Source organism: Trachypithecus francoisi, unplaced genomic scaffold (assembly GCF_009764315.1).
Source record: "Trachypithecus francoisi isolate TF-2019V2 unplaced genomic scaffold, Tfra_2.0 Lachesis_group12, whole genome shotgun sequence".
NCBI lineage: Eukaryota > Metazoa > Chordata > Mammalia > Primates > Cercopithecidae > Trachypithecus > Trachypithecus francoisi.
In genome coordinates this window covers 69,296,091-69,319,148 of record NW_022681457.1, presented here as the reverse complement: position 1 = coordinate 69,319,148, position 23,058 = coordinate 69,296,091, and the positions used below count along the sequence as shown (strand labels likewise).

The following is a 23,058-nucleotide window of genomic DNA, read 5'->3' as shown; positions in this document are numbered from 1 at the left end:
ACCGGCGTAGTTTCAATAGGCTCGAGAATCCACGCCCACTGTGCGTGCGCCGAGCTCCGGGCGGGGCAGGGGCCCGGGGCGGTGCTACGTGGTTGCGTCACGCGCTGCACGTCGCCGCGCGCCTGCGCTCTTTTCCACGTGCGAAAGCCCCGGACTCGTGGAGTTGTGAACGCCGTGGGCTCCGGAGCCGCACAAACCAGGGCTGGCCATGAAGCCAGGTCAGGCTGGGGTGGGGTCCGGGATCAGGGACGGAGGCCGGGCGGGAATCTGGGTGCCAGGCCAGAATCGGAGGGGTGGGGCCTTGGCCTGGGGGCAGGGGTTCTGAGCACGGATCGTCTCCTGTGGGAAGGGGGATCCTGATTCCAGGAGGTCTAGGGGTTTGTGACTGGCTTCGGAGGTCACTGTCGTGAGTCGAAGAAGGCCTTGGGCCTGGCATTGGGGGTCTTGACCTGGGGTTCGTCTCACTGAGGCCGTCTAATAGGGATTTTGGATATTGGGCAGGAGGCGGCACTTAGGAGTCTTGGACTAGAGTCTGGATCCCGGCGTCTGGAGTCTTGGATCGCTGGGCGTGTTTTGGGAATCAGTCTTGGGTCGGAGATGGAGAGTTCCTGACCTTGGGTCCTGGAGATGTGTGTGGGAAGCCCCTATTTGCCTTCCCTGTCGCTGCCACCACCACCATCCCCTTATCCCCCAACCCAGCTTTTCCGAGTGGGCCAGAGCGGAGGACTCCTCGGTTGGCCGTGTGCGGCATTCTGGCTCACTTTCCCGCCTTCTGCACTTACAGGGGGGCGGATCCCCAGGGATGGAGTGGAGATTTGGGGACTAAGATTTCCACCTCCGGGGCGAGACTTAACAAGCTCGGCATTAGATTGGGGTAGGGGGGTGGGTGGTTGTCACAGGACGTAAGTGGTTTTCTTTCGATTTTCCATTAGAGTCTGCTGAACCCACTGCCTTCATGGTGGAATGAGGAGGGTCCTAGCTTTGACAGCAGAAGGGCCTCAGTTCAGTATTTCAGTGCTGGCTCAGCTTCTTGGCCTGCTGTGTGACCTTGGGCAAGTGGCTTTACCTCTCTGAGCCTCTGTTTTCTCATCAGTAAAATGGCGCTAGTTAGGATTAAGCGACGTTTAAAAACAAATAGCAGTGTTTGACATAATAGTATTGGCTCTAATTGTTACCTTTATCTTTCTCAAAGAGAACAAAATTAGAATCCTCCGTGGTGTCTGAGCACTTCCTCCATCTGGCCTGCCCAACCTCCACTCGTCTGTGTGAGAACTTGCTTCACTGAGTTTGGAGAATTTTCCACCATGGCCCAAAGGGTCTGTTTTCCTGGAACAGGCTTTATTTTTCTTTTTTGTGTGTGTTTGTGTGGAGAGATTGGAGTCACCTGGCAGGAGATTTGTGGCTCCGTGCCCTTCTCCCAAGCTCCCTTTCTCTTCCGTGTTTGGGAGATCTCCTGATGAAGTGGGGTGAGGGATTGTAGGCCAAGTATCTCTCCTATTGAGATCCTGACTTGCCTGCAGGCATCCTGGTCTATGATTCCCTCAGAAATGGAGGATACCCCTTCTTCCAACCTTCCTCCGTTGTGTGGTAGAATGTGAAGTTGTAAACGTTGTCAGGTGTTAGCTCTTTAGTAAGAATTTTAGTCTGAGTGAGAGAACCCTTTGGGAGCTTTTGAGCAGGGGCGTGGTGCAGTCTGACATTTTTAAAAGGGATTCTTCTTGCTTCAATGTGTGAAAGACCTCAGGGTGGCCAATGTGAAAGCAGGCAAATCAGTGGGAAGCTTGTTGCTGTAATCTAGGAGGTGGTGTGGTGGACCAGGATGGAAGCAGTGGCCATGCTGACAGTTTTACATGCTTTTGAAGACAGAACCAACAGATTGTATGTGGGTGTGTGAGCAGAGTCAAGGATAACCAAGGGTTTGGGGGTGTGTAGCTGGAAGGATGGAATTGCCATGTTTGAGATGGAGAAGGCTGTGGAAGGAGAGCAGATTTTAAATCAGGGAGTTTGTGGAACCCCCCTCCTCCCCAAAAAAGAACTTAGTGGAAAAGTTTGTGTGAACATGTGTTTTTTCTGAGGAGTGGGTGCTTTTGGTACATTTTCCCCAAAAAGCTCCAGGACCTGAAATGAGATGTTTTGAGTATCTGGGATTGAAAGTTTACACTCCTGCCCACTCCGCCCCGTGCACATGCCAATACTTCCTTTTTATTAGGCCTGGGTTGAGACTTTCATAAGCCTAGCTGTGGCATCTCCCCTAAATGAAGGTCCTGGCTTTGGGAAACTGTTGGAGGGTTTGGGCAAGAAAATGATGAGATCTGAGTGCTGTTAGGCACATGGATGCAGCTGGAAACCGTCATTCTCAGCAAACTATTGGAAGAATAAAAAACCAAACACCGCATGTTCTCACTCATAGGTGGGAATTGAACAATTAGAACACTTGGACACAGGAAGGGGAACATCACACACCCGGTCCTGTTGTGGGGTGGGGGGAGTGGGGAGGGATAGCATTAGGAGATATACCTAATGTAAATTACGAGTTAATGGGTGCAGCACACCAGCATGGCACATGTATACATATGTAACAAACCTGCACGTTGTGCACATGTACCCTAGAACTTAAAGTATAATAAAACAAAACAAAAACAGCACTTATTAGTTGCTGTGTGGAAAGTGGACTGTAGGGGGATAGAAGATAAAAAGTGAACAACTCTTGGTTATGTTCTGGAGTTTTGAAAAGGAAACTGTTCATTTTAAAAGATCAAATTAGGAGTAGCTATTAAAAGTTACATTTTCATCGTTAATACCATTAAGGTGCATGAGGAGGGAAGAGGAGACTCGTTCCCCTGAGTTTGAGTGATGATATTCAAAGTAGGTGCCAGATAGTGTATATGTGAAGTGCTCTGTGTGTACAAGGCATTTAATCTTTACAGCCCTATAGGATGTGCACTGCATTTTTTAATTTATTTATTTTTGATACTGAATCTCTGTCTGTCACCCAGGCTGGAGTGCAGTGGCACCATCTCAAGTCACTGCAACCTCCACCTCCTGTGTTCAATTGATTCTTGTGCCTCAGCTTTCCAAGTAGCTGGGATTACGGCCATGTGCCACCATGCCTAGCTAATTTTTTTGTAGAGACAGGGTTTCACTATGTTGGCCAGGCTGGTCTTGAACTCCTGGCCTCAAACTCTCCACCTGCCTGGGTCTCCCAAAGTGCTGGGATTACAGGCATGAGCCACGGCACCTGGCCTGGCACTATATTGTTCCATGTCTTACAGATGAAGTTTTCAAGACCCCTATGAACCTTTCTTACTCACTAGGGTGGAGAGTGGCAACAACATTGCCAGTCTCTCCATAAGGGATACTTGAGGGGAGTGACCAGCGCTTCCCTGGTCACCAGCTGATGGATCACGTGCTTTCTGAACAAACAGAGGGTGCTTTCTCCTTGAGGCAGGGCCCAGGGTTTAAGAATCATCAGCACAGTGCTCATTTAACATTTATTGAGCCCATACTTCGTGCCAGATGTTGTGCAGGGTTTTGGGGATGTGGTGGTGACCAAAACAATGAAAAATCCCTGCCCCTTTGGAGCTTGATCTTAGCGGGGGAGGCAGGCGGTAATAATATTAAAAATGCCATGTGTGATCACTGATTTGAAGGGAAATAAAGCAGGGTAAGGGTACGATGGCCAAAGTAGGCCCTTCTGAGGAACTAACATTTTATCATAGACCAGAATGCAGTGAAGGAGCGAGTGAGCCGTGCACATGTCTGCAGGAGCCGGGCGGTGGGGACAGCACGTGGTAAAGATTTAGCAGCTGGACTGTGTGTGCTTGGTGGGGAAGAGCATAGGACCCAGCATAGAATGAAGTCAGGGAAGTCAGCACAGGCCAGATCCTTACGATGATGATTCCCAACGTGGGCTGCACCTTGGAGTCACCTGGAGAGCTTTATTGAGGGGAAGACCTTGCGCTCAGAACAATGAAATCAGAATTTAAAGCCTAAGGATTTGAGGCTTTGATTTCAGGCTTTGTAAGCCAGGGAAAGGAATTTTTATTTCGTTTTGGATGTGGTGGAAAACCATTGGAGGGATTTGCGCAAGGGCATGATGAGATCTGACTTGCTGTTTTAAACACAGCATGTATTAGCTGCTGTGTGAAAAGTGGACTGTAGAGGGAGTAGAAGATTAAAAGTAAACAACTTTTTGTTAGGTTTGGGAGTTTTGAAAATGAAACCGTTCATTTTTAAAGATTAAATTAGGTTAAAAGATACATTTTTTATCTGTAATACCATTAAGGTGCATGAAGGGTTCGTAGGATAAGATCATAATGTATCTGTACAAAAAACATGAGCAAACTTATTATTGAATAGATTACATCATGTGAGATGATTTTAAACCACTGGTTTTCCAACTTTTTTTATTTTTAACTTGTGTGATTTAGTACTTCTGAGTTTTTGAAACCAAATCGCAGAAAATATTGAATCTGTTAGCACCAGAGTTCTGTTTTAAACATTGTTTTGTGCTAATGGTGTTTGCTGTCCTGAACTGGTAAGAATAAAGCCTATCTGAGTCTATTATTTCTTTAACATATTATTTCTTACTGACACGCCACAAACTACTTGTAAAGTGTAGCCCATTCTTTAATGGCAGTTTGTTCTGCTTTTTCTTGTTTTTCCCCTGAGCGGACAGGGACGTCTTTAAGCTTGGAAGCAGGGAGATGAGTTAGGGATGACATCGTGCTGTACTCTGTTGTGGGGCTGGGGTTGACACTTTTCTTCCAGCTCCAAGGTCGGGAGTGGGAGGATATGAAGACGTTTCCAGAGTCTAGGGGACCCTGTTGTCCCAGCATGTGCTCATATGCAGGGGCTCACTCTTCACAGTAATTAATATTGACATGGAATGAATTCTGTGACTCTGCTGTGCAACCAAGGAAACGAGGATATTAACAGTAACCTACATCTACTCATGTCCTCCTCCCCTATCCCAATCCCCTATTAGTATCTCCTTCCCATTCGCCAATATCATGAGTTTTGCATTTCTCATTCCCTTGCCCCTTTTCTTGGGCAACGTTATTGTGGCTGGGTGTGGTGCCTGACACCTGTCATCCCAGCACTTCAGGAGGCCAAGGCAGGAGGATCACTTGAGCCAGGAGCTGGAGACTAGCCTGGGCAACATAGTGAGACCTCCATCTCTACAAAAAAAAAAAAGTTAGCCGGGAGTTGTGGCACACACCTGTAATTTAGCTACTTCAGAGACTGAGGCAGGAGAATTGCTTGAGCCCAGGAGTTCAAGGCTGCAGTGAGCTATGATTGCGCCACTGCTCTCCAACTTGGGGGGCAGAGCGAGACCCCATCTCAAAAAAAGCACTAAGCACAAAAAGGTATTATGATTTTAACATTAGTCTGTTGTGTATAACTGAAGGTCATTTTCGTGATCTTGATTGTGAATATCTTCTATTTTATTTGTCCATTCTATTGATGGACATTTGGGTTAGTCTTCGCTTTTCTTTTGTTGTGGACATTCTTGGAAATGTGTCCTGCTGCACACGGGCACACGTATTTCAGGTTTCTTGCCTGAGAGGTATTGCTGGGTACAAGGTGGCTTCACCTCTCAAGCTTCATTGCCCTGATTCCTATTTTTGTTTCCACCACAGGTTTCAGTCCCCGTGGGGGTGGCTTTGGCGGCCGAGGGGGCTTTGGTGACCGTGGTGGTCGTGGAGGCCGAGGGGGCTTTGGCGGGGGCCGAGGTCGAGGTGGAGGCTTTAGAGGTCGTGGACGAGGAGGCGGCGGCGGTGGCGGCGGCGGTGGAGGAGGAAGAGGTGGTGAGTAAGGTTGGCTAGGGGTATGGAGGAGGCCTTCCTGAGGCGGGGAGTGGGGAGGGCGGAGATTCAGGATCTTTCTCTCCTGTTGTACCTCTCCTTTATAGGTGGAGGCTTCCATTCTGGCGGCAACCGGGGTCGTGGTCGGGGAGGCAAAAGAGGAAACCAGTCGGGGAAGAATGTGATGGTGGAGCCGCATCGGCATGAGGGTGAGTGAGGAAGGCAGGGAGCCGGCTGGGCTTCGGGGCAGGGAGCGGCGAGGGGGCCTCACCACTGCTCTGATCCCCTCACCTAGGTGTCTTCATTTGTCGAGGAAAGGAAGATGCACTGGTCACCAAAAACCTGGTCCCTGGGGAATCAGTTTATGGGGAGAAGAGAGTCTCGATTTCGGTGAGAACTGGGCCCCTGTCCAAGCCACCAGGGTTGCAGCTGAGGGTGTAGCCAGTAGTCTGTGTCTACCCTCACCCTGTGTCCTGCACATGACAGCTGGAGGATTGTCATAATATGCAAACCACACTGTCTGTTCCCTTCCTAATCCGCCTTCTGTGACTCCCCACTGCCTTCAGGTTAGACCCCTGAGTCTTCACTGTGGCCTCCAAGACCCTGCGCATTCTAGTTCCCCCTGCCTGGCCCCCGGCCTTGTCTCCTTCACTAACCATCTGACCACGTGTCCTCCAGCCACCCTGGCCTTGCTCTTCCCACTCCCAGCTCTGTGGGAGGCTGCATCCTTATCATCTGCTTCTCCAGGCTGCCTCACACCACTCTGCCTGTCAAGGCCTTGGGGCCTTCCTAATTGCTTTCTCTCTCCTGGGAATGTCCTTCCTCAGATAACTTGAATGGCCCCTCGTCTCCTTCAGGTCTGATTTGGAATCTGCCTTTCAGCCCCTCCCTGGCCCCCTTTCTCATTTTCACCTGCTCCTTTCCCTGCTTCCCAAACTTCATGTCTTCTTTCCTGACTTTGTCTTCTCTCCTTAACACCTGTCACCATCTCATATGCCATGTTATATTTAGCTAGTTCGGTGAATACTTACGCCTTCTGGGCAGGGATCCTTGTCTTGTGTCCCCAGCGCCTACAGCAGGGTCTGGCACACCGTAGATGCTGGCACAGTGCATGTTTGTTGAACGAGTGCTGGTTTTACTGTTACTCTTTGTGTTTATTCTCTGTTGCTGCCCCTCGAGTCAGTAACCTCCATGAGAGGGCAGCGATGGCATGTGCATGGTCACTGCTCTGTACTCACGTTGAGTTCTTGTGCAGTGATAGGACGGCCCAGTTCCTTTCAAGGGTCCTAGGGTTAAGGGCAGTGAGGTCCTGCAGAAGAGCCTAGCACTGACTTCTGTCCCCATCTGTCATCTAGGAAGGAGATGACAAAATCGAGTACCGAGCCTGGAACCCTTTCCGCTCCAAGTTGGCAGCAGCAATCCTGGGTGGTGTGGACCAGATCCACATCAAACCGGGGGCTAAGGTGCTCTACCTCGGGGCTGCCTCGGGCACCACCGTCTCCCATGTCTCTGACATCGTCGGTCCGGTGAGTGAGTGGATGGAGAGTCAGGCAGGAGGCAAAGGCTCCCTCCCCTCTGCCAACCTGGAATAGCAGGGTTTGACTGCTTGCCTTCACTGTGTGACTTAGGGCCAGGCCTTTTTCTGTCACAGTGCCTGTGAGTAAAAGGAGCCGCTTGAACCAGATAACGTCATTCAACCTCGCTCCTGGGTTCTTGGCCTCAAGGGAAGAGATGTGGGTGTGGGGTGACCAACGTTAGAGAGACAGCTGGGAGTATAGATACCAGACTATTTGATTTGATGGGCCTCTTTAAAATTTTATGCTGCTAAAACCTGCTCTTCTGGTTTCTTTAGAAAGAACCAGGAGATCTCATGGTTTCTGAGCCTGTACAGACTTCCCATTTAGAGGGCCCCTGGCACCCACATGTCCCACTCCATTACCCTTTGTTACTTTACGTGTTTATAAGCTATTAAATGTAGTGTCTTAAAGCCTCAGGCTTTGGCCAGACGAGGTGGCTCATGCCTTTAATCCCAACATGTTGGGAGGCCGAGGCAGGTGGATCACCTGAGGTCAGGAGTTCAAGACCGGCCTGACCAATATGGTAAAACCCCGTCTCTACTAAAAATACAAAAATTAGCAGGGTGTGGTGGCTTGTGCCTGTAGTCCCAGCTACTCGGGAGGCTGAGACAGGAGAATTGCTTGAACCTGGGAGGTGGACGTTGCACTAAGCTGAGATTGCACCACTGCACTCCAGCCTGAGCAACAGAGCGAGACTCCATCTCAAAAACAAAACAAAACAAACAAACAAGAAAACAAACTGTCAGGCTTTAATCAGGCAAGTTACCTAACCCATTCAAGCCTCAGTTTACCTCTCTGGAACATAGACTTGTGAAGATTAAATGAGTTAATTTCTGAAAGGTGCTTACAGCAGTGATTGACCCATGGTTACATCATCTCTGTGCCTTGGCTTCCTGGCTTTAAGCCTCTGTTGGGAGCCTGGGCTCTCAGGCAGATGGGATTGGGTTCTTTGGGTTCTTTTGCTACTTGCTGAATAACCCTTGACCGCTGACTTATGTCTGGACCTCAGTGTATTCATGTGTAAAATGGGCATGATAACAATAGTCATTATATGGTAGGGTTTTGATTTGGGGGTTGGAAGAGATGCTGTGTAGAGTGTATGGGCCTAAAGTAGGCACTCCATGCCTGAGAACTAGCATCATTGTTGATTCATTTTTAATTTATTTTAGGATGGTCTAGTCTATGCAGTCGAGTTCTCCCACCGCTCTGGCCGTGACCTCATTAACTTGGCCAAGAAGAGGACCAACATCATTCCTGTGATCGAGGATGCTCGGCACCCACACAAATACCGCATGCTCATCGGTGAGGGGTCTGGGGGTGGCCCCGGTGGGGTAGGACAGGCCACTGCAGGCTTCCTGGAAGAAGCCAGTGGATCCCTGATTTGGATGGAGTTGGAGTGGATGAGCAGACCTCTTGAGTCTCCAGGAATAGAAAGGGGTAAGGGGAGCTAGGTGAGGTTGTAGAGGTGGCAGCTTGACTTCAGAATCTTGGAAGCCACCCTTGGAGGGCCAAGCTCCTCTCCTTCAGTCTCCTCCCCATCTCCTGGGTCTCCTGTACTTCCTGCCTCCTGTATTTATTACACTGCCCCTGCATAAAAAGCCTCCTTTCGGGGGTCCTTATCATTGGCTGGTGAGAGCATAGCCCAGAAAACAAACTGAGCATGGCTTGACCTGGAGGGGCCCATTGTGAATATTAATGACTTTGTTTAAAAAAACATGCAAAGGTATAATATAAAAGTTGAAAAGCCTTATAAACCACCCCCAGAGGTAACTGATGAGAACAATTTGATGTCTGCTTTTCCCAGGTTTTGAGTAATCAGTTTTCATTATACCACCTTTTCATTTCTGAAAAGTCACTGCCTTAAATACATTATTTTTCATTCTGCTCATTTTTCTTTCTGTGTTTTTTCCCCCATGCACTCATACCATCCCCTTTGTTCTGCGACTTGTTTTCATTTCACGGTCCTGCAGACTCTCTTCCCTATAAGTGCTCACTCACTCTTACTTGTCTTTTTGATGACGTGTCTCTCCCCACCAGACCCGGGAGCGTCTCGAGGGCAGGGTCCGGGTCTGACTCGTCTCTATGTCCCCCACGCCCGGCCCAGGGCTGGCCACAGAGTAGGTGGCAACCATGGTTTCCAAGAAGAGTGGATGAATGATGTGACTGTGGGTTTTGGACTCATCTTGGGATACTGGAGGGAGGGGGACCAGTGGAGGTGGGGAGTGAAACTGGAGGCAGGGAGAATCTCCCAGGAACCTGCTGGTGATGGGCATAGGCCCCTGGGAGGGTCTGGGATGATCCCTGACTCCAACTTGTAACTGCTGCCCCTTTCTCCTTAGCAATGGTGGATGTGATCTTTGCTGATGTGGCCCAGCCCGACCAGACCCGGATTGTGGCCCTGAATGCCCACACCTTCCTGCGTAATGGAGGACACTTTGTGATTTCCATTAAGGTGCGGGGTTTGGAGGAGTCTAAGATGGGGTGGCAGTGTTCTAGGGAGGTATCTTCTCTATCTGTATCTGTCAAATAGCCACCCAAAACAGAGGGACCAAGTTTGCAAAACTATAGCTTTGGATTTAAAGAGACAGGAGAATGCAGTGGTCAAGTGCAAAATTGAGTCTGACCATCTCATTCCAGCCTGCTGTGTAACTGAGTAAGTTACTTAACCTATATGCCTCAGTTTCCTCACTTGTGAAATAGAAATACTAATCTTTTTCAGGGTGGATGACAGGATCAAATTTGTCAATATATATGAAGTGTTTAGAAAAGATCCTGGCCTAGAATAGATACTAGATAAAAGCTAGGTGCATCTTTCACAACGTTTTATTTAGAAATAATGGAGAACTCCCCCATCACCCTTCACAGGGTTCACCATTTGGTAGCCTTTTACTACGTTTGTTTTATTATTCTCAACGGCATTATTACTATTATTAAAGAAGAGGAAGTAGAAATAAACCAAACAGTTCCTGGGTATAAAACGTAAGCACTGGCTTTTAGATAAATAGGACTGTTTGAGGCTTCCTGCTTCAAATCCAAAGCAAACTAAAACCTTTTTTTTTTTTTTTTCTTTACTTTGAGACAGAGTCTCGCTGTGTCACAAGGGTAGCGTGAAGTGGTGCAATCTCAGCCCACTGCAACCTCTGCCTCCCAGGTTCAAGCAATTCTGATGCCTCAGCCTCCCAAGTAGCTGGGACTATAGATGTGTGCCACCACACCTGGCTAACTTGTATATTTTTAGTGGAGATGGGGTTTCGCTATGTTGCTCAGGCTGGTCTGGAGCTCCTGAACTCAGGCAGTCTCACCGCCTTAGCCTCCCAAAGTGTTAGGATTACAGGCATGAACCCAGCCAGAAACTTCTTTAATTAAGCCCTTTTATCACATTTCCTAAACCTAAGTGTCTTAGCCCTTTTTATGCAGCTATCACAGAATGCTATAGAATGGGTAATTTATTTTTTTTATTTTTATTTTTTGAGATGGAGTCTCACTTTGTTGCCACGTTGGAGTGCAGTGTTGTGATCTCAGTGCACTGCAACCTCCATTTCCTGGGTTCAAGCGATTCTCCTGCCTCAGCCTCCCGAGTAGCTGGGACTACAGGTGTGTGCCACCACAGCTGGCTAATTTTTGTATTTTTAGTGGAGACAGGGTTTCACCATGTTGGCCAGGATGGTCTCAATCTCCTGATTTCGTGATTCACCCGCCTTGGCTTCCCAAAGTGCTGGGATTACAGGTGTGAGCCACCACGCCCAGCCTTAGACTGGGTAATTTATAATGAACGGAAATTTATTTGGCTACCGGTTCCGAAGGCTGGAAAGTCCAAGATTGGGGGTCTGAATCTGGCGAGGGCCAAATTGCTGTCATCCATTGGCAGAAGGATGAGAGCAAGATAGAAAGGGGGCATAATCATGCTTTTAATCAGGAACTCACTCTTGTGATAATAGCATTAGTCTATTCAGGAAGGCAGAGCCCTCATGACCTAAATCATCTTTCAAAGGCCCATCTCAGTTCTGTTGCATTTAAGCATTAAGGTTCCCACACATGAACTTTGGGGGACACATTAGAAGCACAGCACTGATTTTTACTTGAATTAATAATGAAAACATCTGGTTTAAAGAGCACACAAGAGGAAAACAGCCCAAAGCCCTGTTGTAGACATCAGTCAGTCCTTTCTCCTCTGTAGGCCAACTGCATTGACTCCACAGCCTCAGCCGAGGCTGTGTTTGCCTCCGAAGTGAAAAAGATGCAGCAGGAGAATATGAAGCCGCAGGAGCAGTTGACCCTTGAGCCATATGAAAGAGACCATGCTGTGGTCGTCGGAGTATACAGGTGAGCAGGGGCCCAGCAATACACCAAGACAGACATCTCTGTCCCTTGCACCCCGAGTGCCATGATCCTGGGGATCCTTCTTCATCACGTATCTTCCTCTCACAGGCCACCCCCCAAGGTGAAGAACTGAAGTTCAGCGCTGTCTGGATTGCTAGAGATGTGTGTTGATACTGTTGCACGTGTGTTTTTCTATTAAAAGACTCATCCGTCTCCCATGTCTGCTGCTCATTCCTCCCCTTGACCTGCTGACACAGGGCGCATGCACCCTTGGTTAACTTTGCGGGGTCGTGGGGTAAATTCTCACCTGGTCACAGAGCACATGCTCCGTTTGTAGCTGCCTCTTGCGCAGCCGCAGCCCAGATTTCGGTTCTTGGGTGGGATTGGTAGCTCACTGCACATGCGTACAGGTAAGCGGCCGTTTCGCGCAGGCGGAGTGGCAGTCTGGGTCACGTGAGGGGAGCGGAGAGGGCGGGATGGGGGCGGAGTCCAGGGCGTGGGGGGGCCGGTTTGTTGTGGTCGCCATTTTGCTGGTTGCATTACTGGGTAATCGGGGCCCTGGCTTGCCGCGTCTGCCGGATACCCTCAGCCTGTGGGCAGGTCTGAGCTCGGGCTCCCCGAGCAGTTTGAGTCCCCTTGCCCGCTCCCTCAGGTAACGGCGCAGGGACGGTGGGGCGGCAGGCGGTCGCAGGGAGGTGGGCAGGACGGGATCCGCCCTGCCCGCGTCGCCGCGAGACTTAGCGCGAGGCCAAGGGAGGAGAGGAGGGGGTGACGGGCAGGTGCGGGCCCTGCCTGGCTATTCATAGTTGAATTCCTGGAACCGGCCAAGCCCGAGGGAGCAGTTGCAGGAGGGAGGCTGGGAGGGGGTAGCTGGGCCCCACTCCCGCCCTTTGTTTGGGCTCGGCTCCGCGGGCCGCTTCTTCGTTGCCTAGCAACAGCTGCCCTAGGCTGTGATTGGCTGAGCTCTTGGCACCAGCGACCAATGGCACAGTTGTTGCCATGGCAGGTGCCGATTGCCAAGCTCAGTCGGGCCCCGCCTGCCGGTCTCGGCAGGCCCAGGAGGGCCTCCTGGGTGGGGGGCGGGACGCCGGGTCCCTAGGGGCTGGTGGCCACTCAGGGTGGGGCGTGTCGCCCCTCCCCCGTCCACCTGCTCCACTCTTCCCCCTCGTGCCCCGGGCTGACCCTTGTCCCCTCCTCTCCCCGCCCCCGGTGGCAGCGGCGGCTGCTGTTGTCACCCACCGGGCCGCCCGTCCCGCTTGCCCTCCCTGCCGCAGGGCCGGCCGGGCCAGGGACAGGCGGTCGCCTTTTCAGCGCTGCCACCGCCGCCATGCTGGCCGCTCGCCCACCCCACTGGGGGCCCCACCGCGCCCCAGCCCCCCGTGGGCCCCGCGCCAGCCCTGACCCGGGTAGGGGGGGCGGGGAGCTGGGAGAGATGGTCCTGGTGTGGGAGGGCCCCGGAAAAGAGGTTGTTTTGGGGGGAAGCTCCAAGGGTGGAGGAGTCGTGGAGTGGTGAGGCATGGAATAGGAGAAAGGGATTTGACATGGGGGAGAGAATGGCCCACTGGGGAGAAGATTTTTGCTGTGGCTGACAACTCTGGGAGGAGAGAACCCTATGTGATACTTGGGCATTTAGCTTTGAGGCCCTGTAGGAGTGGACACAGTTGTGGAATGACCCTGGTATAAAGAGGGGTGCCTGGAGAAGGGTCTCTGGTGGGAATATTAGGCAGTCTGTGTGTGTGTATGTAGGAGGGCAAGGAAGCAGTGTAGGGGAGAAAAGATGATCACTCTAAACTGTGGGAAGAGACACCTTCTCCCGTCAGGAGGAGTGGGCCTTGATGGGGATGGGGTCTTGGAGTAATATGGGGAAGAACCCTGTTGTGGCAGGGGGAACTGGGATATGGTACAGGCAGACTACCTGGAAGGCTGGTTCCTAATATGGAGGACCTGATATAGGGAAGCGGTCTTGGCATGATATGTAGAGGGTCCCCTAGGAAAGTTGTGCCCTAGTAGATGAGAATGCCGTAGAGATAGGACTCTGTTCTATAGAGGTTCTCAGATAACTTTGGTGTGGTTGGGAGGTCCCCAAGGACGCTGATGTGGTTTTAGGGCTGCAGAGGATTCTGCTGTGGTTTGGGAGGGGAACACTCATGTGGTTTGGGAATCCTAGAGTTCTCTGGGTTGAGGGAATCTACCGAGAAGGATAGATCTTGAAATAGTGGCCCTTGCTGTACTACGGGCTGAGATCCTAATGTTCAGGGAAGACTTTAGAAGGGTGGGATCTTGTGTTAGGGGCTCTGGGGAGGGCCATGAGTAGTAATGACAAAAGAATGAAGCCTACTCCTCTGCATACTGTCTGTGGTTTCTATCTTTTTTCTTTCCCTCCTCCGAATTATTGGTGTCTTCCTGTCCTCCTTTCCCTGTGATGGCTCATATCGACCCCTGCCTGGCCCCCAATCATTGTCTTTTATGTGTTCTCTTTGTGCTGCCTTAATCATTTACTTGGTCATTATTTGTCGAGGGACTGCTGTGCCACCCCCCACTTGGCTGCCACTTCTCTGCCCCTTTTCTTCATTGCTACCTGTTGCTCTGTTGTGCCTTTTCCTCTTCTCTCTGTTCCCTGCCTTTCCCATGCCCACCTCTTCCCCGCCTGGCACTATTCACATATCCCTTGTTCCATGTTATTTTCCTACCGCCTCTCTGCTCTCAGGTCTCAGCGGCGGTGGCAGCCGAGGTGCAGGATGCAAGAAGGCGCCCCCCGGCCGGGCTCCCGCTCCAGGCCTCGCTCCCCTGCGGCCCTCTGAGCCCACCATGGCCGTCCCACCGGGCCATGGTCCCTTCTCTGGCTTCCCAGGGCCCCAGGAGCACACACAGGTACGCGTTCAGCTGGCTCCTCACCTGCCTGGTGGTAGGGGGAGGCTGGGGATAGAAGGGTCTCCAGACCAAAAGGTAGTGTGGTTGCCCAAGACAGTCTCCTGGGCACATAATGGGTCCCATGGGATTAGAAAATAACAGAGGAGTTTTCAGGCAGAGTCAGGGTTTGGAGAGGTTGGGTTCAAATCCTTACCCAGTGGTTAAATTACTTAGATTCTCCATACTTGAGTTCTCTATTCTGTGAAATGAGGCCAATAATGATACCTACCTCACACGGTTGTTGTGAGGATTAAATGAGTTAATGCTATGCATGTAGAATGCTTAGAATGGTGCCTGGCGCATAGTAAATGCCCAATAAATGCTCACTAAGAAAAGTTCAGAGTGAAAGATCTGGAGGGGGTGAATGGGGAGGGGGGTTGAGTCTAAACGGTCTTGAGGCCAAGAGGCATGGGTGGTGCAGGGCAAAGCTCTCCAAGGCTGGAGGCAGTGAAGGCAGTGACATGCAGAGCTTGAAGCAGGATGGAGTGGGAGGTCCAGGGGCCAGATCCCAATCCAAGAGTCTTGGGGTGAAAGACTGTGCAAAGAGTTGGTGGGGGTATGGATTGGGGCCCAAGGGATGAGGGTAAATTGAGATAGAGGAACATCAGAGGATACCCAGAATGGCTGGCTTCACAGTGAAGAATGGGGAAGAACAGAGCCCAGGTTTTCCATATGATCTCTCCCACTGAGGTTCAGAAAGGAGTAAAGATGAGGGGTGAAAGGTCAGGGTTCACTCATTCACATCACTGGTCTGAAAGAGTATCCATTGTGTACCAGGCCCTGCTTTAGGCACCGGAGGTGCAGTAAGAACAAGAGAAAGTCTCAGCCCTGGGGGAGTTTCTTTCCTAAATGGGTGGAACAAATACAGACAGCAACCAAATACATGATGCGCCAGCAGCCCTTATAGTTCTTCCCCTTAAGGTTGGAGGTAAAGGCCTGTCCTCAGTGCCCACCCCTCACCCTGCACTGCAGGTATTGCCCGATGTGCGGCTACTGCCTCGGAGGCTGCCCCTGGCCTTCCGAGATGCAACCTCAGCCCCGCTGCGTAAGCTCTCTGTGGACCTCATCAAGACCTACAAGCACATCAATGAGGTGGGCAGGGGCTGGGAGATCCTGGGCTGGGTGCCGAGGGTCTTGGTTGCTGGCATGAGTCACTCACGGGTCCCCATCTTCTGGCTGGCTGGCTGGGCAGGTATACTATGCGAAGAAGAAGCGGCGGGCCCAGCAGGCGCCACACCAGGATTCGAGCACCAAGAAGGAGAAGAAGGTCCTGAACCATGGTTATGATGACGACAACCATGACTACATCGTGCGCAGTGGCGAGCGCTGGCTGGAGCGCTATGAGATTGACTCGCTCATTGGCAAAGGCTCCTTTGGCCAGGTGTGGGACAGCCCCCTCTCCCACCCTGATCCAAGGCCCCACTCACACTGACCACACACCCAGTGGTTCAGTGGCTTCAAATCCCATGCTGGGCTGCTCACCCTAGCCCACTTAGTTTCCCTGTGCCTCAGTTGCCTTTTCTGTAAAACAGTTTAAATAACAAGACTCAACATAAGGTGGTTATGTTATTTCACGTCCAGCGTTTCCACCAGTGCCTGACTAATGGTGTGCACTCAACTGCGAAGTGTGCATAGTGTTCTCGGTGGGCCTCCTTGCCTGGAGAGAGAATGGTGCCTGGCTCTGCCCTGCTCCCACCCCTTTCTTGACATGCCCTGCCCCAACAGGTGGTGAAAGCCTATGACCATCAGACCCAGGAGCTCGTGGCCATCAAGATCATCAAGAACAAAAAGGCCTTCCTGAACCAGGCCCAGATTGAGCTGCGGCTGCTGGAGCTGATGAACCAGCATGACACGGAGATGAAGTACTACATAGGTGAGGCCTGGGACTGGCAGGTCTGTGGGCACCTGGGATAGCGGGAGCTGGAGCTAGTAGGGATGGGTCACACCCCTGCCCCACCCTCAGGAGGAGGCTGATATCTTCAGAGCAGGGTTTGATCTGTGCTTCACTGACATCAGTGATTCTCCTGCTGCTTTTATGATTTTTGTCCTATTTACTTGGTAGTGGTCAGAGGTTACTGAGTGCTCACCAAGGGCCAGACTCTCTTGGAAGCGCTTTATGTAAGTTAACTCACCACAGCCCATAAGGGGAAGGGCATTATTACCAACATCTTGAAGATGAGAAACCTGGACTTCCATCCTAGTTTCTTCTTCAATAAAACAAGACAAAAACAATCAAAAAAAGGGGCCGGGCGCGTGGCTCACGCCTGTAATCCCAGCACTTTGGGAGGCCGAGGTGGGCGGATCATGAAGTCAAGAGATCGAGACCATTCTGGCCAACATGGTGAAGCCCTGTCTCTACTAAAAATATGAAAAAATTAGCTTGATGTGGTGGCAGGCACCTGTAGTCCCAGCTACTCGGGAGGCTGAGGCAGGAGAATCGCTTGAACCTTAGAGGCGGAGGTTGCCGTGAGCCAAGACCATGCCACTGCACTCTAACCTGGTGACAGAGTAGACTCTATCTTAAAAAACAAACAAACAAAAAACCAAACAACAATAACAAAAACAAAGAAAGGAAAAAAGAAACCCAAGCATTCAAGTGCTGTCACTTGGATGAGGGGGCGGTTTGTACTAATTGAGCTATAATTTGATGAGGCTGTGGACTCCAGAGCTGTTACTCTTAACATCTGTGCCAGTCTTTCTCCTCCCTTAAACTGATTCCTCTTAATGGACATAAACATCACAACATAATCATAAACAGCAAGTGGATTTTAAAATGGTTTTGTTTGAAAGGAAAACGTATATCCTTAAAGTAAATGGAAAACTAGTGTCCTTTGCCACAAAAATGAATACAAGGGAGATGAAAGCAGTGTTACAAAATTAAAGGAGGAAGTGTAGAATGTGTTAGAGCTAGTAGTAACTAATGAAACTTTCTCGTTTGTTTAATTGGAGGGTTTGACAGAGACGTGGAAAGAGCGTTAACTTCCTGTGTGAATCTAGTTGTTAGATAAAAAGATGCTGACTAGCAGATGGTACCCGTGGGCACAGCACGTGTGGCTAGTGATCAAAGAGTGTTGTATGACCCCAGGCCACCACCTGCCCTCTCTGAGCCATTTCTTCTCTGGCCCATTTTCTCCCCTCCCTCGCAGTGCACCTGAAGCGGCACTTCATGTTCCGGAACCACCTGTGCCTGGTGTTCGAGCTGCTGTCCTACAACCTGTACGACCTCCTGCGCAACACCCACTTCCGCGGCGTCTCACTGAACCTGACCCGGAAGCTGGCACAGCAGCTCTGCACGGCACTGCTTTTTCTGGCCACGCCTGAGCTCAGCATCATTCACTGCGACCTCAAGCCCGAAAACATCTTGCTCTGCAACCCCAAGCGCAGCGCCATCAAGATCGTGGACTTCGGCAGTTCCTGCCAGCTTGGCCAGAGGGTACGGGGCAGCCGGGTCCTGGGAGCAGGGCTAGTGCTTTGGGTGAGGCAGGGCCAACGGGAGGCTTAGGGGCGGGGCTTGGCTGGGATGGGATTATTAGGAGCTGCTGGAAGTGAAGGATAGTGCTTGGGGCGGGGGTGTGGATATACTGCCCACTAGGATGGGGAGGGTGAAGCCTGAGGGGGCAGGGCTCGTTTTGAAGCTGCCAGATGTGAACAGGGTAAAGTTGAGTTGGGTTTGAGCCCTGGGTGCTGCTTCACTAAGTTTTTGTATTCTGTGTTCTTAAAGCTGGGGATGGAGGTGGAAGGCTTCAACTTTGCAGCTCTGTGTGAGCTGCCACTAAAAATGACAATAGTATAGGGCTTGTGGAATGTCAGCCTCTGCCAGAAAGGCCTAGGATCAGGGTTGGGGGTGGAGCTCAGGGTCTCTTTAGGCCAGCAGGCTCCCCAGATTGATAAACAAGATGGCACCAGTGGCTCCCAGAAAACTGGTGCTGATAATGGCAGGATTTGGAGCCTTGGTGCCCATTTTGTCAGCAAGAGGCCTGTCCTTAGTTGGGTCCTCTTAGCTTTGGGGGTGTCAGTGGGACCAGTAGGGGAGGCTGGGACCCTTGACGATGACCCTTTTCCCAGATCTACCAGTATATCCAGAGCCGCTTCTACCGCTCGCCTGAGGTGCTCCTGGGCACACCCTACGACCTGGCCATTGACATGTGGTCCCTGGGCTGCATCCTTGTGGAGATGCACACCGGAGAGCCCCTCTTCAGTGGCTCCAATGAGGTGTGCCCCCAGGAAGGGGTGTGCTGGAGGTGGAGGGGGTGGAGCCTGGCTGGCCTGATGACCCTGACTCCCACCTGCTCACAGGTGGACCAGATGAACCGCATTGTGGAGGTGCTGGGCATCCCACCGGCCGCCATGCTGGACCAGGCGCCCAAGGCTCGCAAGTACTTTGAACGGCTGCCTGGGGGTGGCTGGACCCTACGAAGGACAAAAGAACTCAGGAAGGTGCGGCCCCTGCCTCACACCACTCCTCCCACCCCGTGGCCCCTCACTCACACTTGGGGCTCTCTCCCCCTGCTCCCTCTCCCTTGTGTCTTTCCCTTCCTTCCTGTCCCCCTTGTCTGTCCTTTCCTTCCTCCCCTGCCCACCCCATCTCCCATCTCTCCTTCCCACCCCACAACTCTTCTTAGCTTTTCTTTCCACTTTCTCTCCTGTGCCTCTGTTTCCCCATGTGTGTCTCCCTGCCCCTCCTGCCCACTGACGGCCACTCTCTTGCCCCCCCTCCCACCCCCTCCCTGCCAGGATTACCAGGGCCCCGGGACACGGCGGCTGCAGGAGGTGCTGGGCGTGCAGACGGGCGGGCCCGGGGGCCGGCGGGCGGGGGAGCCGGGCCACAGCCCCGCCGACTACCTCCGCTTCCAGGACCTGGTGCTGCGCATGCTGGAGTATGAGCCCGCCGCCCGCATCAGCCCCCTGGGGGCTCTGCAGCACGGCTTCTTCCGCCGCACGGCCGACGAGGCCACCAACACGGGCCCGGCAGGCAGCAGTGCCTCCACCTCGCCCGCGCCTCTCGACACCTGCCCCTCTTCCAGCACCGCCAGCTCCATCTCCAGTTCTGGTGGGTGCCCAGGTGCCCAAATGGGGTACAACAGGGGTGGGGGCTGCTCAGGTTTGGCCTGTCCTGGGGAACCTCGTTACTGGGTCTTCACACAAGAGCTCTGAAACTGTCTGATCCTGAACTCTTTAAGATGACGTGTGGGATGGGAGAGCTCCAACTGGCCCTGACACAATCTCTGAAATTGGGCTTGAGCTCAGATCCTTGAAACTGGTTCTGACTCTAAAACCCAAAACTGAATTCCAATCTAAAATCTCAAAATTGGGCCTGGTTCTTCAGATGGGCTCTGATCTTGAAGCCTGAACCTGAGCCTGGGCCACAAACTTCACTCAGCCATCCCAAAACCCACTTGCTACCTTCTCTCACCTTATGCCCCTTCACCTCTCCTCCCTGGCACTTCCAGGAGGCTCCAGTGGCTCCTCCAGTGACAACCGGACCTATCGCTACAGCAACCGATATTGTGGGGGCCCTGGGCCCCCTATCACAGACTGTGAGATGAACAGCCCCCAGGTAATGCTTTGGGGGCTTTGGAGGTGGGCAGTGGTGCCTGGGGCTTAAGGACTGGGGTCTCCATCATCCATGGCTCCTTTGCTTTTTTAGGTCCCACCCTCCCAGCCGTTGCGGCCCTGGGCAGGGGGTGATGTGCCCCACAAGACACATCAAGCCCCGGCCTCTGCCTCATCACTGCCTGGGACCGGGGCCCAGTTACCCCCCCAGCCCCGATACCTTGGTCGTCCCCCATCACCAACCTCACCACCACCTCCGGAGCTGATGGATGTGAGCCTGGTGGGCGGGCCTGCTGACTGCTCCCCACCTCACCCAGCGCCTGCCCCCCAGCACCCGGCTGCCTCAGCCCTCCGGACTCGGATGACGGGAGGTCGTCCACCCCTCCCGCCTCCTGATGACCCTGCCACTCTGGGGCCTCACCTGGGCCTCCGTGGTGTACCCCAGAGCACGGCAGCCAGCTCATGACCCTGCCCCCTCCCTGGGGCCCCTCCTGAAGCCATACCCCCCCCCATCTGGGGGCCCTGGGCTCCCATCCTCATCTCTCTCCTTGACTGGAATTGCTGCTACCCAGCTGGGGTGGGTGAGGCCTGCACTGATTGGGGCCTGGGGCAGGGGGGTCAAGGAGAGGGGTTTGGCCGCTCCCTCCCCACTAAGGACTGGACCCTTGGGCCCCTCTCCCCCTTTTTTTCTATTTATTGTACCAAAGACAGTGGTGGTCCGGTGGAGGGAAGACCCCCCTCACCCCAGGACCCTAGGAGGGGGTGGGGGCAGGTAGGGGGAGATGGCCTTGCTCCTCCTCGCTGTACCCCCAGTAAAGAGCTTTCTCACATGCCTGCCTGAGCGTTTGCAGGGCCTCGGCTTCCCTCACCTGACCCTCAGAGGCCTGGTGGGGAAGGGGGTTTGTGGAGGGGGTGCTGGAGGAGCTCTGTGGTGTGGAGACGTCTCTTGTGGGGAAGCTGTGGCTCTTGTTGCAGGCACGGGGCTTCAAGTCTGGGGCACCAGCATTCTAGATAGATCGTGGATAGGATCCTGGTCGTGGATGGGAGCCTGGCCTATACATTTGCCTTTTCCTGGGTAAACAGACTGAAAGGGTAAAGGCTCAGCTCTGGCCTGTCTCTGGGAAACAGGTACCCTAATAAGCCGGGGCGTCCGCAGAGCCAGCACAGGAGTGGCTCCTCAGGCCAAGCAGGCGTCCAGTAGCTGCTGAGTGCACTTAGCAGGCTTTGTTGGCGCCAACTGGGGAATAGGCAGACAATAGGTACAGACTCTGCCCCCACATGTGTACTCTCCAACCCTTTGGAATCATCGCGAAACAAAGTGTTTTGAGATTCTAAGGAAAAAAGATTTTCCCGGGGTTCCAGGTAAGTGGTCCTGTTTCCATGGTAATTTGGAAATGTACGTCTCCCAACCGGCCAATCAAGAACTGCCCAGTTCAAAGGGTACCGTCTCCCACCACTGGGGCGCAGCGCTTTCTGGGAAATGGAGTTCTACTTAGCAATCGCTTTTTGCAGTGTCGGGGAACTACAACAACCAGAGTTCTTTTCGCTCAGGCTTGGGGGGCGGGTTTTCAGGCAGCCAATGAGCAGTCTGAGGTAGCCGGATGTTCGTGGTGGTTAGGAGGTGGAGAGGAGACCGTGATTGGGTGGCTTTGGCACAGGTCTTGAGGTCTTCTAGGTGTGCAGAAGGTGGGCGCGGCGCCGTGCCGGGAGAGCGTGCCGGTTGTCGCTCACAGTTCCGGAGTGGGCGGTAGACGCCGAGGCCTGAAGGGGCCCCAGCACGTGGACATCACTGGCTGCTGTGCCTGGTCTGGCTTGCGGGAAGCCCCGCTCAGCAGGAGAGACAGGCAAGGACCCCATCGCGGACATATCTATGTTCGCTAATGGAGGCGGCGTAGAACGCGGTGGGAACCCGAGGAGGCCCTGGTAGGAAGATCCCGGAAGACTAGGAGCTGTCTGAGCTGAGACCTGAAGACGGAAGGATGTTTTGGGGGTCGGGGGCGGTGTGGTGGAATGGCTTGAGCAAAGGCAGAAACAGCTTGATGTGTGAACACGGACTGCAGGTGATCTGGCGTTGGTCATCATACTGAAAATTCTGTATGAATGAGATGTGAAAGATTTTCCTGACCATTTAGGGAACTTGGATTTTGCCCTGAGGGCAATGAAGAGCCATGGGAGGGTTTTTAGTGGGGAAGGGGTACGGCCCAGTTTGCTGTGACATGAGAATAGATGAACAGGAAAGTGACTGGGGTCGGGGAACCCAGGGTGGCAGATGTAATAGATTCCTAGGCAAGAGGTGTTGGGAATGGATCAGGGCACGGGTCACTGTCGGGAGGGCAAGAGGGGATAGGAGAGACGTCCAGAAGGTTGACAGGCTGTGTGGGAGGCGGAGGCAGGGAGGAGTGGGGAAGGGATATCTCCAGCACATACAGCAGATGCTCAGTAACTAATGTCTTGAATGAACAATCCTAGGAGGCAAGTGCTGATGTGATCTCCCATTTGTAAATGATACCTAGGACAGAGAAGGTTAGGTAACTTGACCAGTATCGATAGCTAGGAAGGGGAGGGCCCAGCATGTGTGTGTGTGTGCCATTAACTTACCAAGGAGGTATCAGCAGGGCAAGATCATGTAGGTTTTGTGAGGAATTTGGGAGAGGCATGGAAATGTATATGTCATTTTTTTTTTTTTTTTTTTGGAGACGGAGTCTCACTCTGTCGCCAGGCTGTAGTGCAGTGGCACGATCTCGGCTCACTGCAAAATCTGCCTCCTGGGTTCAAGCGATTCTCCTGCCTCAGCCTGCCGAGCAGCTGGTACTATAGGCACGCGCCACCATACTCAGCTAATTTTTGTATTTTTAGTAGAGACAGGATTTCACCATGTTGGCCAGGATGGT

The 23,058-nt window shown here is 52.5% G+C and overlaps 2 protein-coding genes across 7 annotated transcripts; both read left to right on the top strand.

Moving 5' to 3' along the window:
• The first annotated feature begins 94 nt into the window (after positions 1–94).
• Positions 95–11,920, top strand: FBL (fibrillarin). The gene is made up of 9 exons (XM_033226213.1): positions 95–218; positions 5,643–5,810; positions 5,915–6,016; positions 6,103–6,197; positions 7,163–7,333; positions 8,554–8,686; positions 9,724–9,836; positions 11,562–11,707; positions 11,813–11,920. Exons 1-9 carry the CDS (start codon positions 209–211, stop codon positions 11,835–11,837), a joined length of 963 nt encoding a protein of 320 aa, XP_033082104.1. The 5' UTR covers positions 95–208; the 3' UTR covers positions 11,838–11,920.
• A 221-nt stretch (positions 11,921–12,141) lies between these two features.
• Positions 12,142–20,997, top strand: DYRK1B (dual specificity tyrosine phosphorylation regulated kinase 1B). Of its 6 annotated transcripts, none has more exons than XM_033226211.1 (12): positions 12,142–12,356; positions 14,412–14,575; positions 15,587–15,706; positions 15,807–15,995; positions 16,340–16,487; positions 17,761–18,047; positions 18,680–18,826; positions 18,911–19,051; positions 19,349–19,384; positions 19,469–19,664; positions 20,065–20,171; positions 20,262–20,997. In XM_033226211.1, exons 2-12 carry the CDS (start codon positions 14,513–14,515, stop codon positions 20,631–20,633), a joined length of 1,806 nt encoding a protein of 601 aa, XP_033082102.1. In that variant the 5' UTR covers positions 12,142–12,356; positions 14,412–14,512; the 3' UTR covers positions 20,634–20,997. The 6 variants fall into 6 exon arrangements, with proteins under 6 accessions (XP_033082102.1, XP_033082103.1, XP_033082101.1 ...); XM_033226208.1 differs by lacking the exon at positions 12,142–12,356 and adding an exon at positions 12,731–13,110; XM_033226212.1 differs by lacking the exon at positions 19,349–19,384.
• Positions 20,998–23,058: the final 2,061 nt, after the last annotated feature.

Coding starts and splice junctions, on each gene's coding strand:
- FBL (XM_033226213.1), top strand. Junction 6,017..6,102: donor GGAGCCGCATCGGCATGAGG/GTGAGTGAGGAA, acceptor CCCCTCACCTAG/GTGTCTTCATTTGTCGAGGA. Junction 6,198..7,162: donor AGAAGAGAGTCTCGATTTCG/GTGAGAACTGGG, acceptor TCTGTCATCTAG/GAAGGAGATGACAAAATCGA.
- DYRK1B (XM_033226207.1), top strand. CDS start 13,032: ATGCTGGCCGCTCGCCCACCCCACTGGGGGCCCCACCGCGCCCCAGCC. Junction 19,052..19,348: donor GGACAAAAGAACTCAGGAAG/GTGCGGCCCCTG, acceptor CCTCCCTGCCAG/GATTACCAGGGCCCCGGGAC. Junction 19,665..20,064: donor CAGCTCCATCTCCAGTTCTG/GTGGGTGCCCAG, acceptor TGGCACTTCCAG/GAGGCTCCAGTGGCTCCTCC.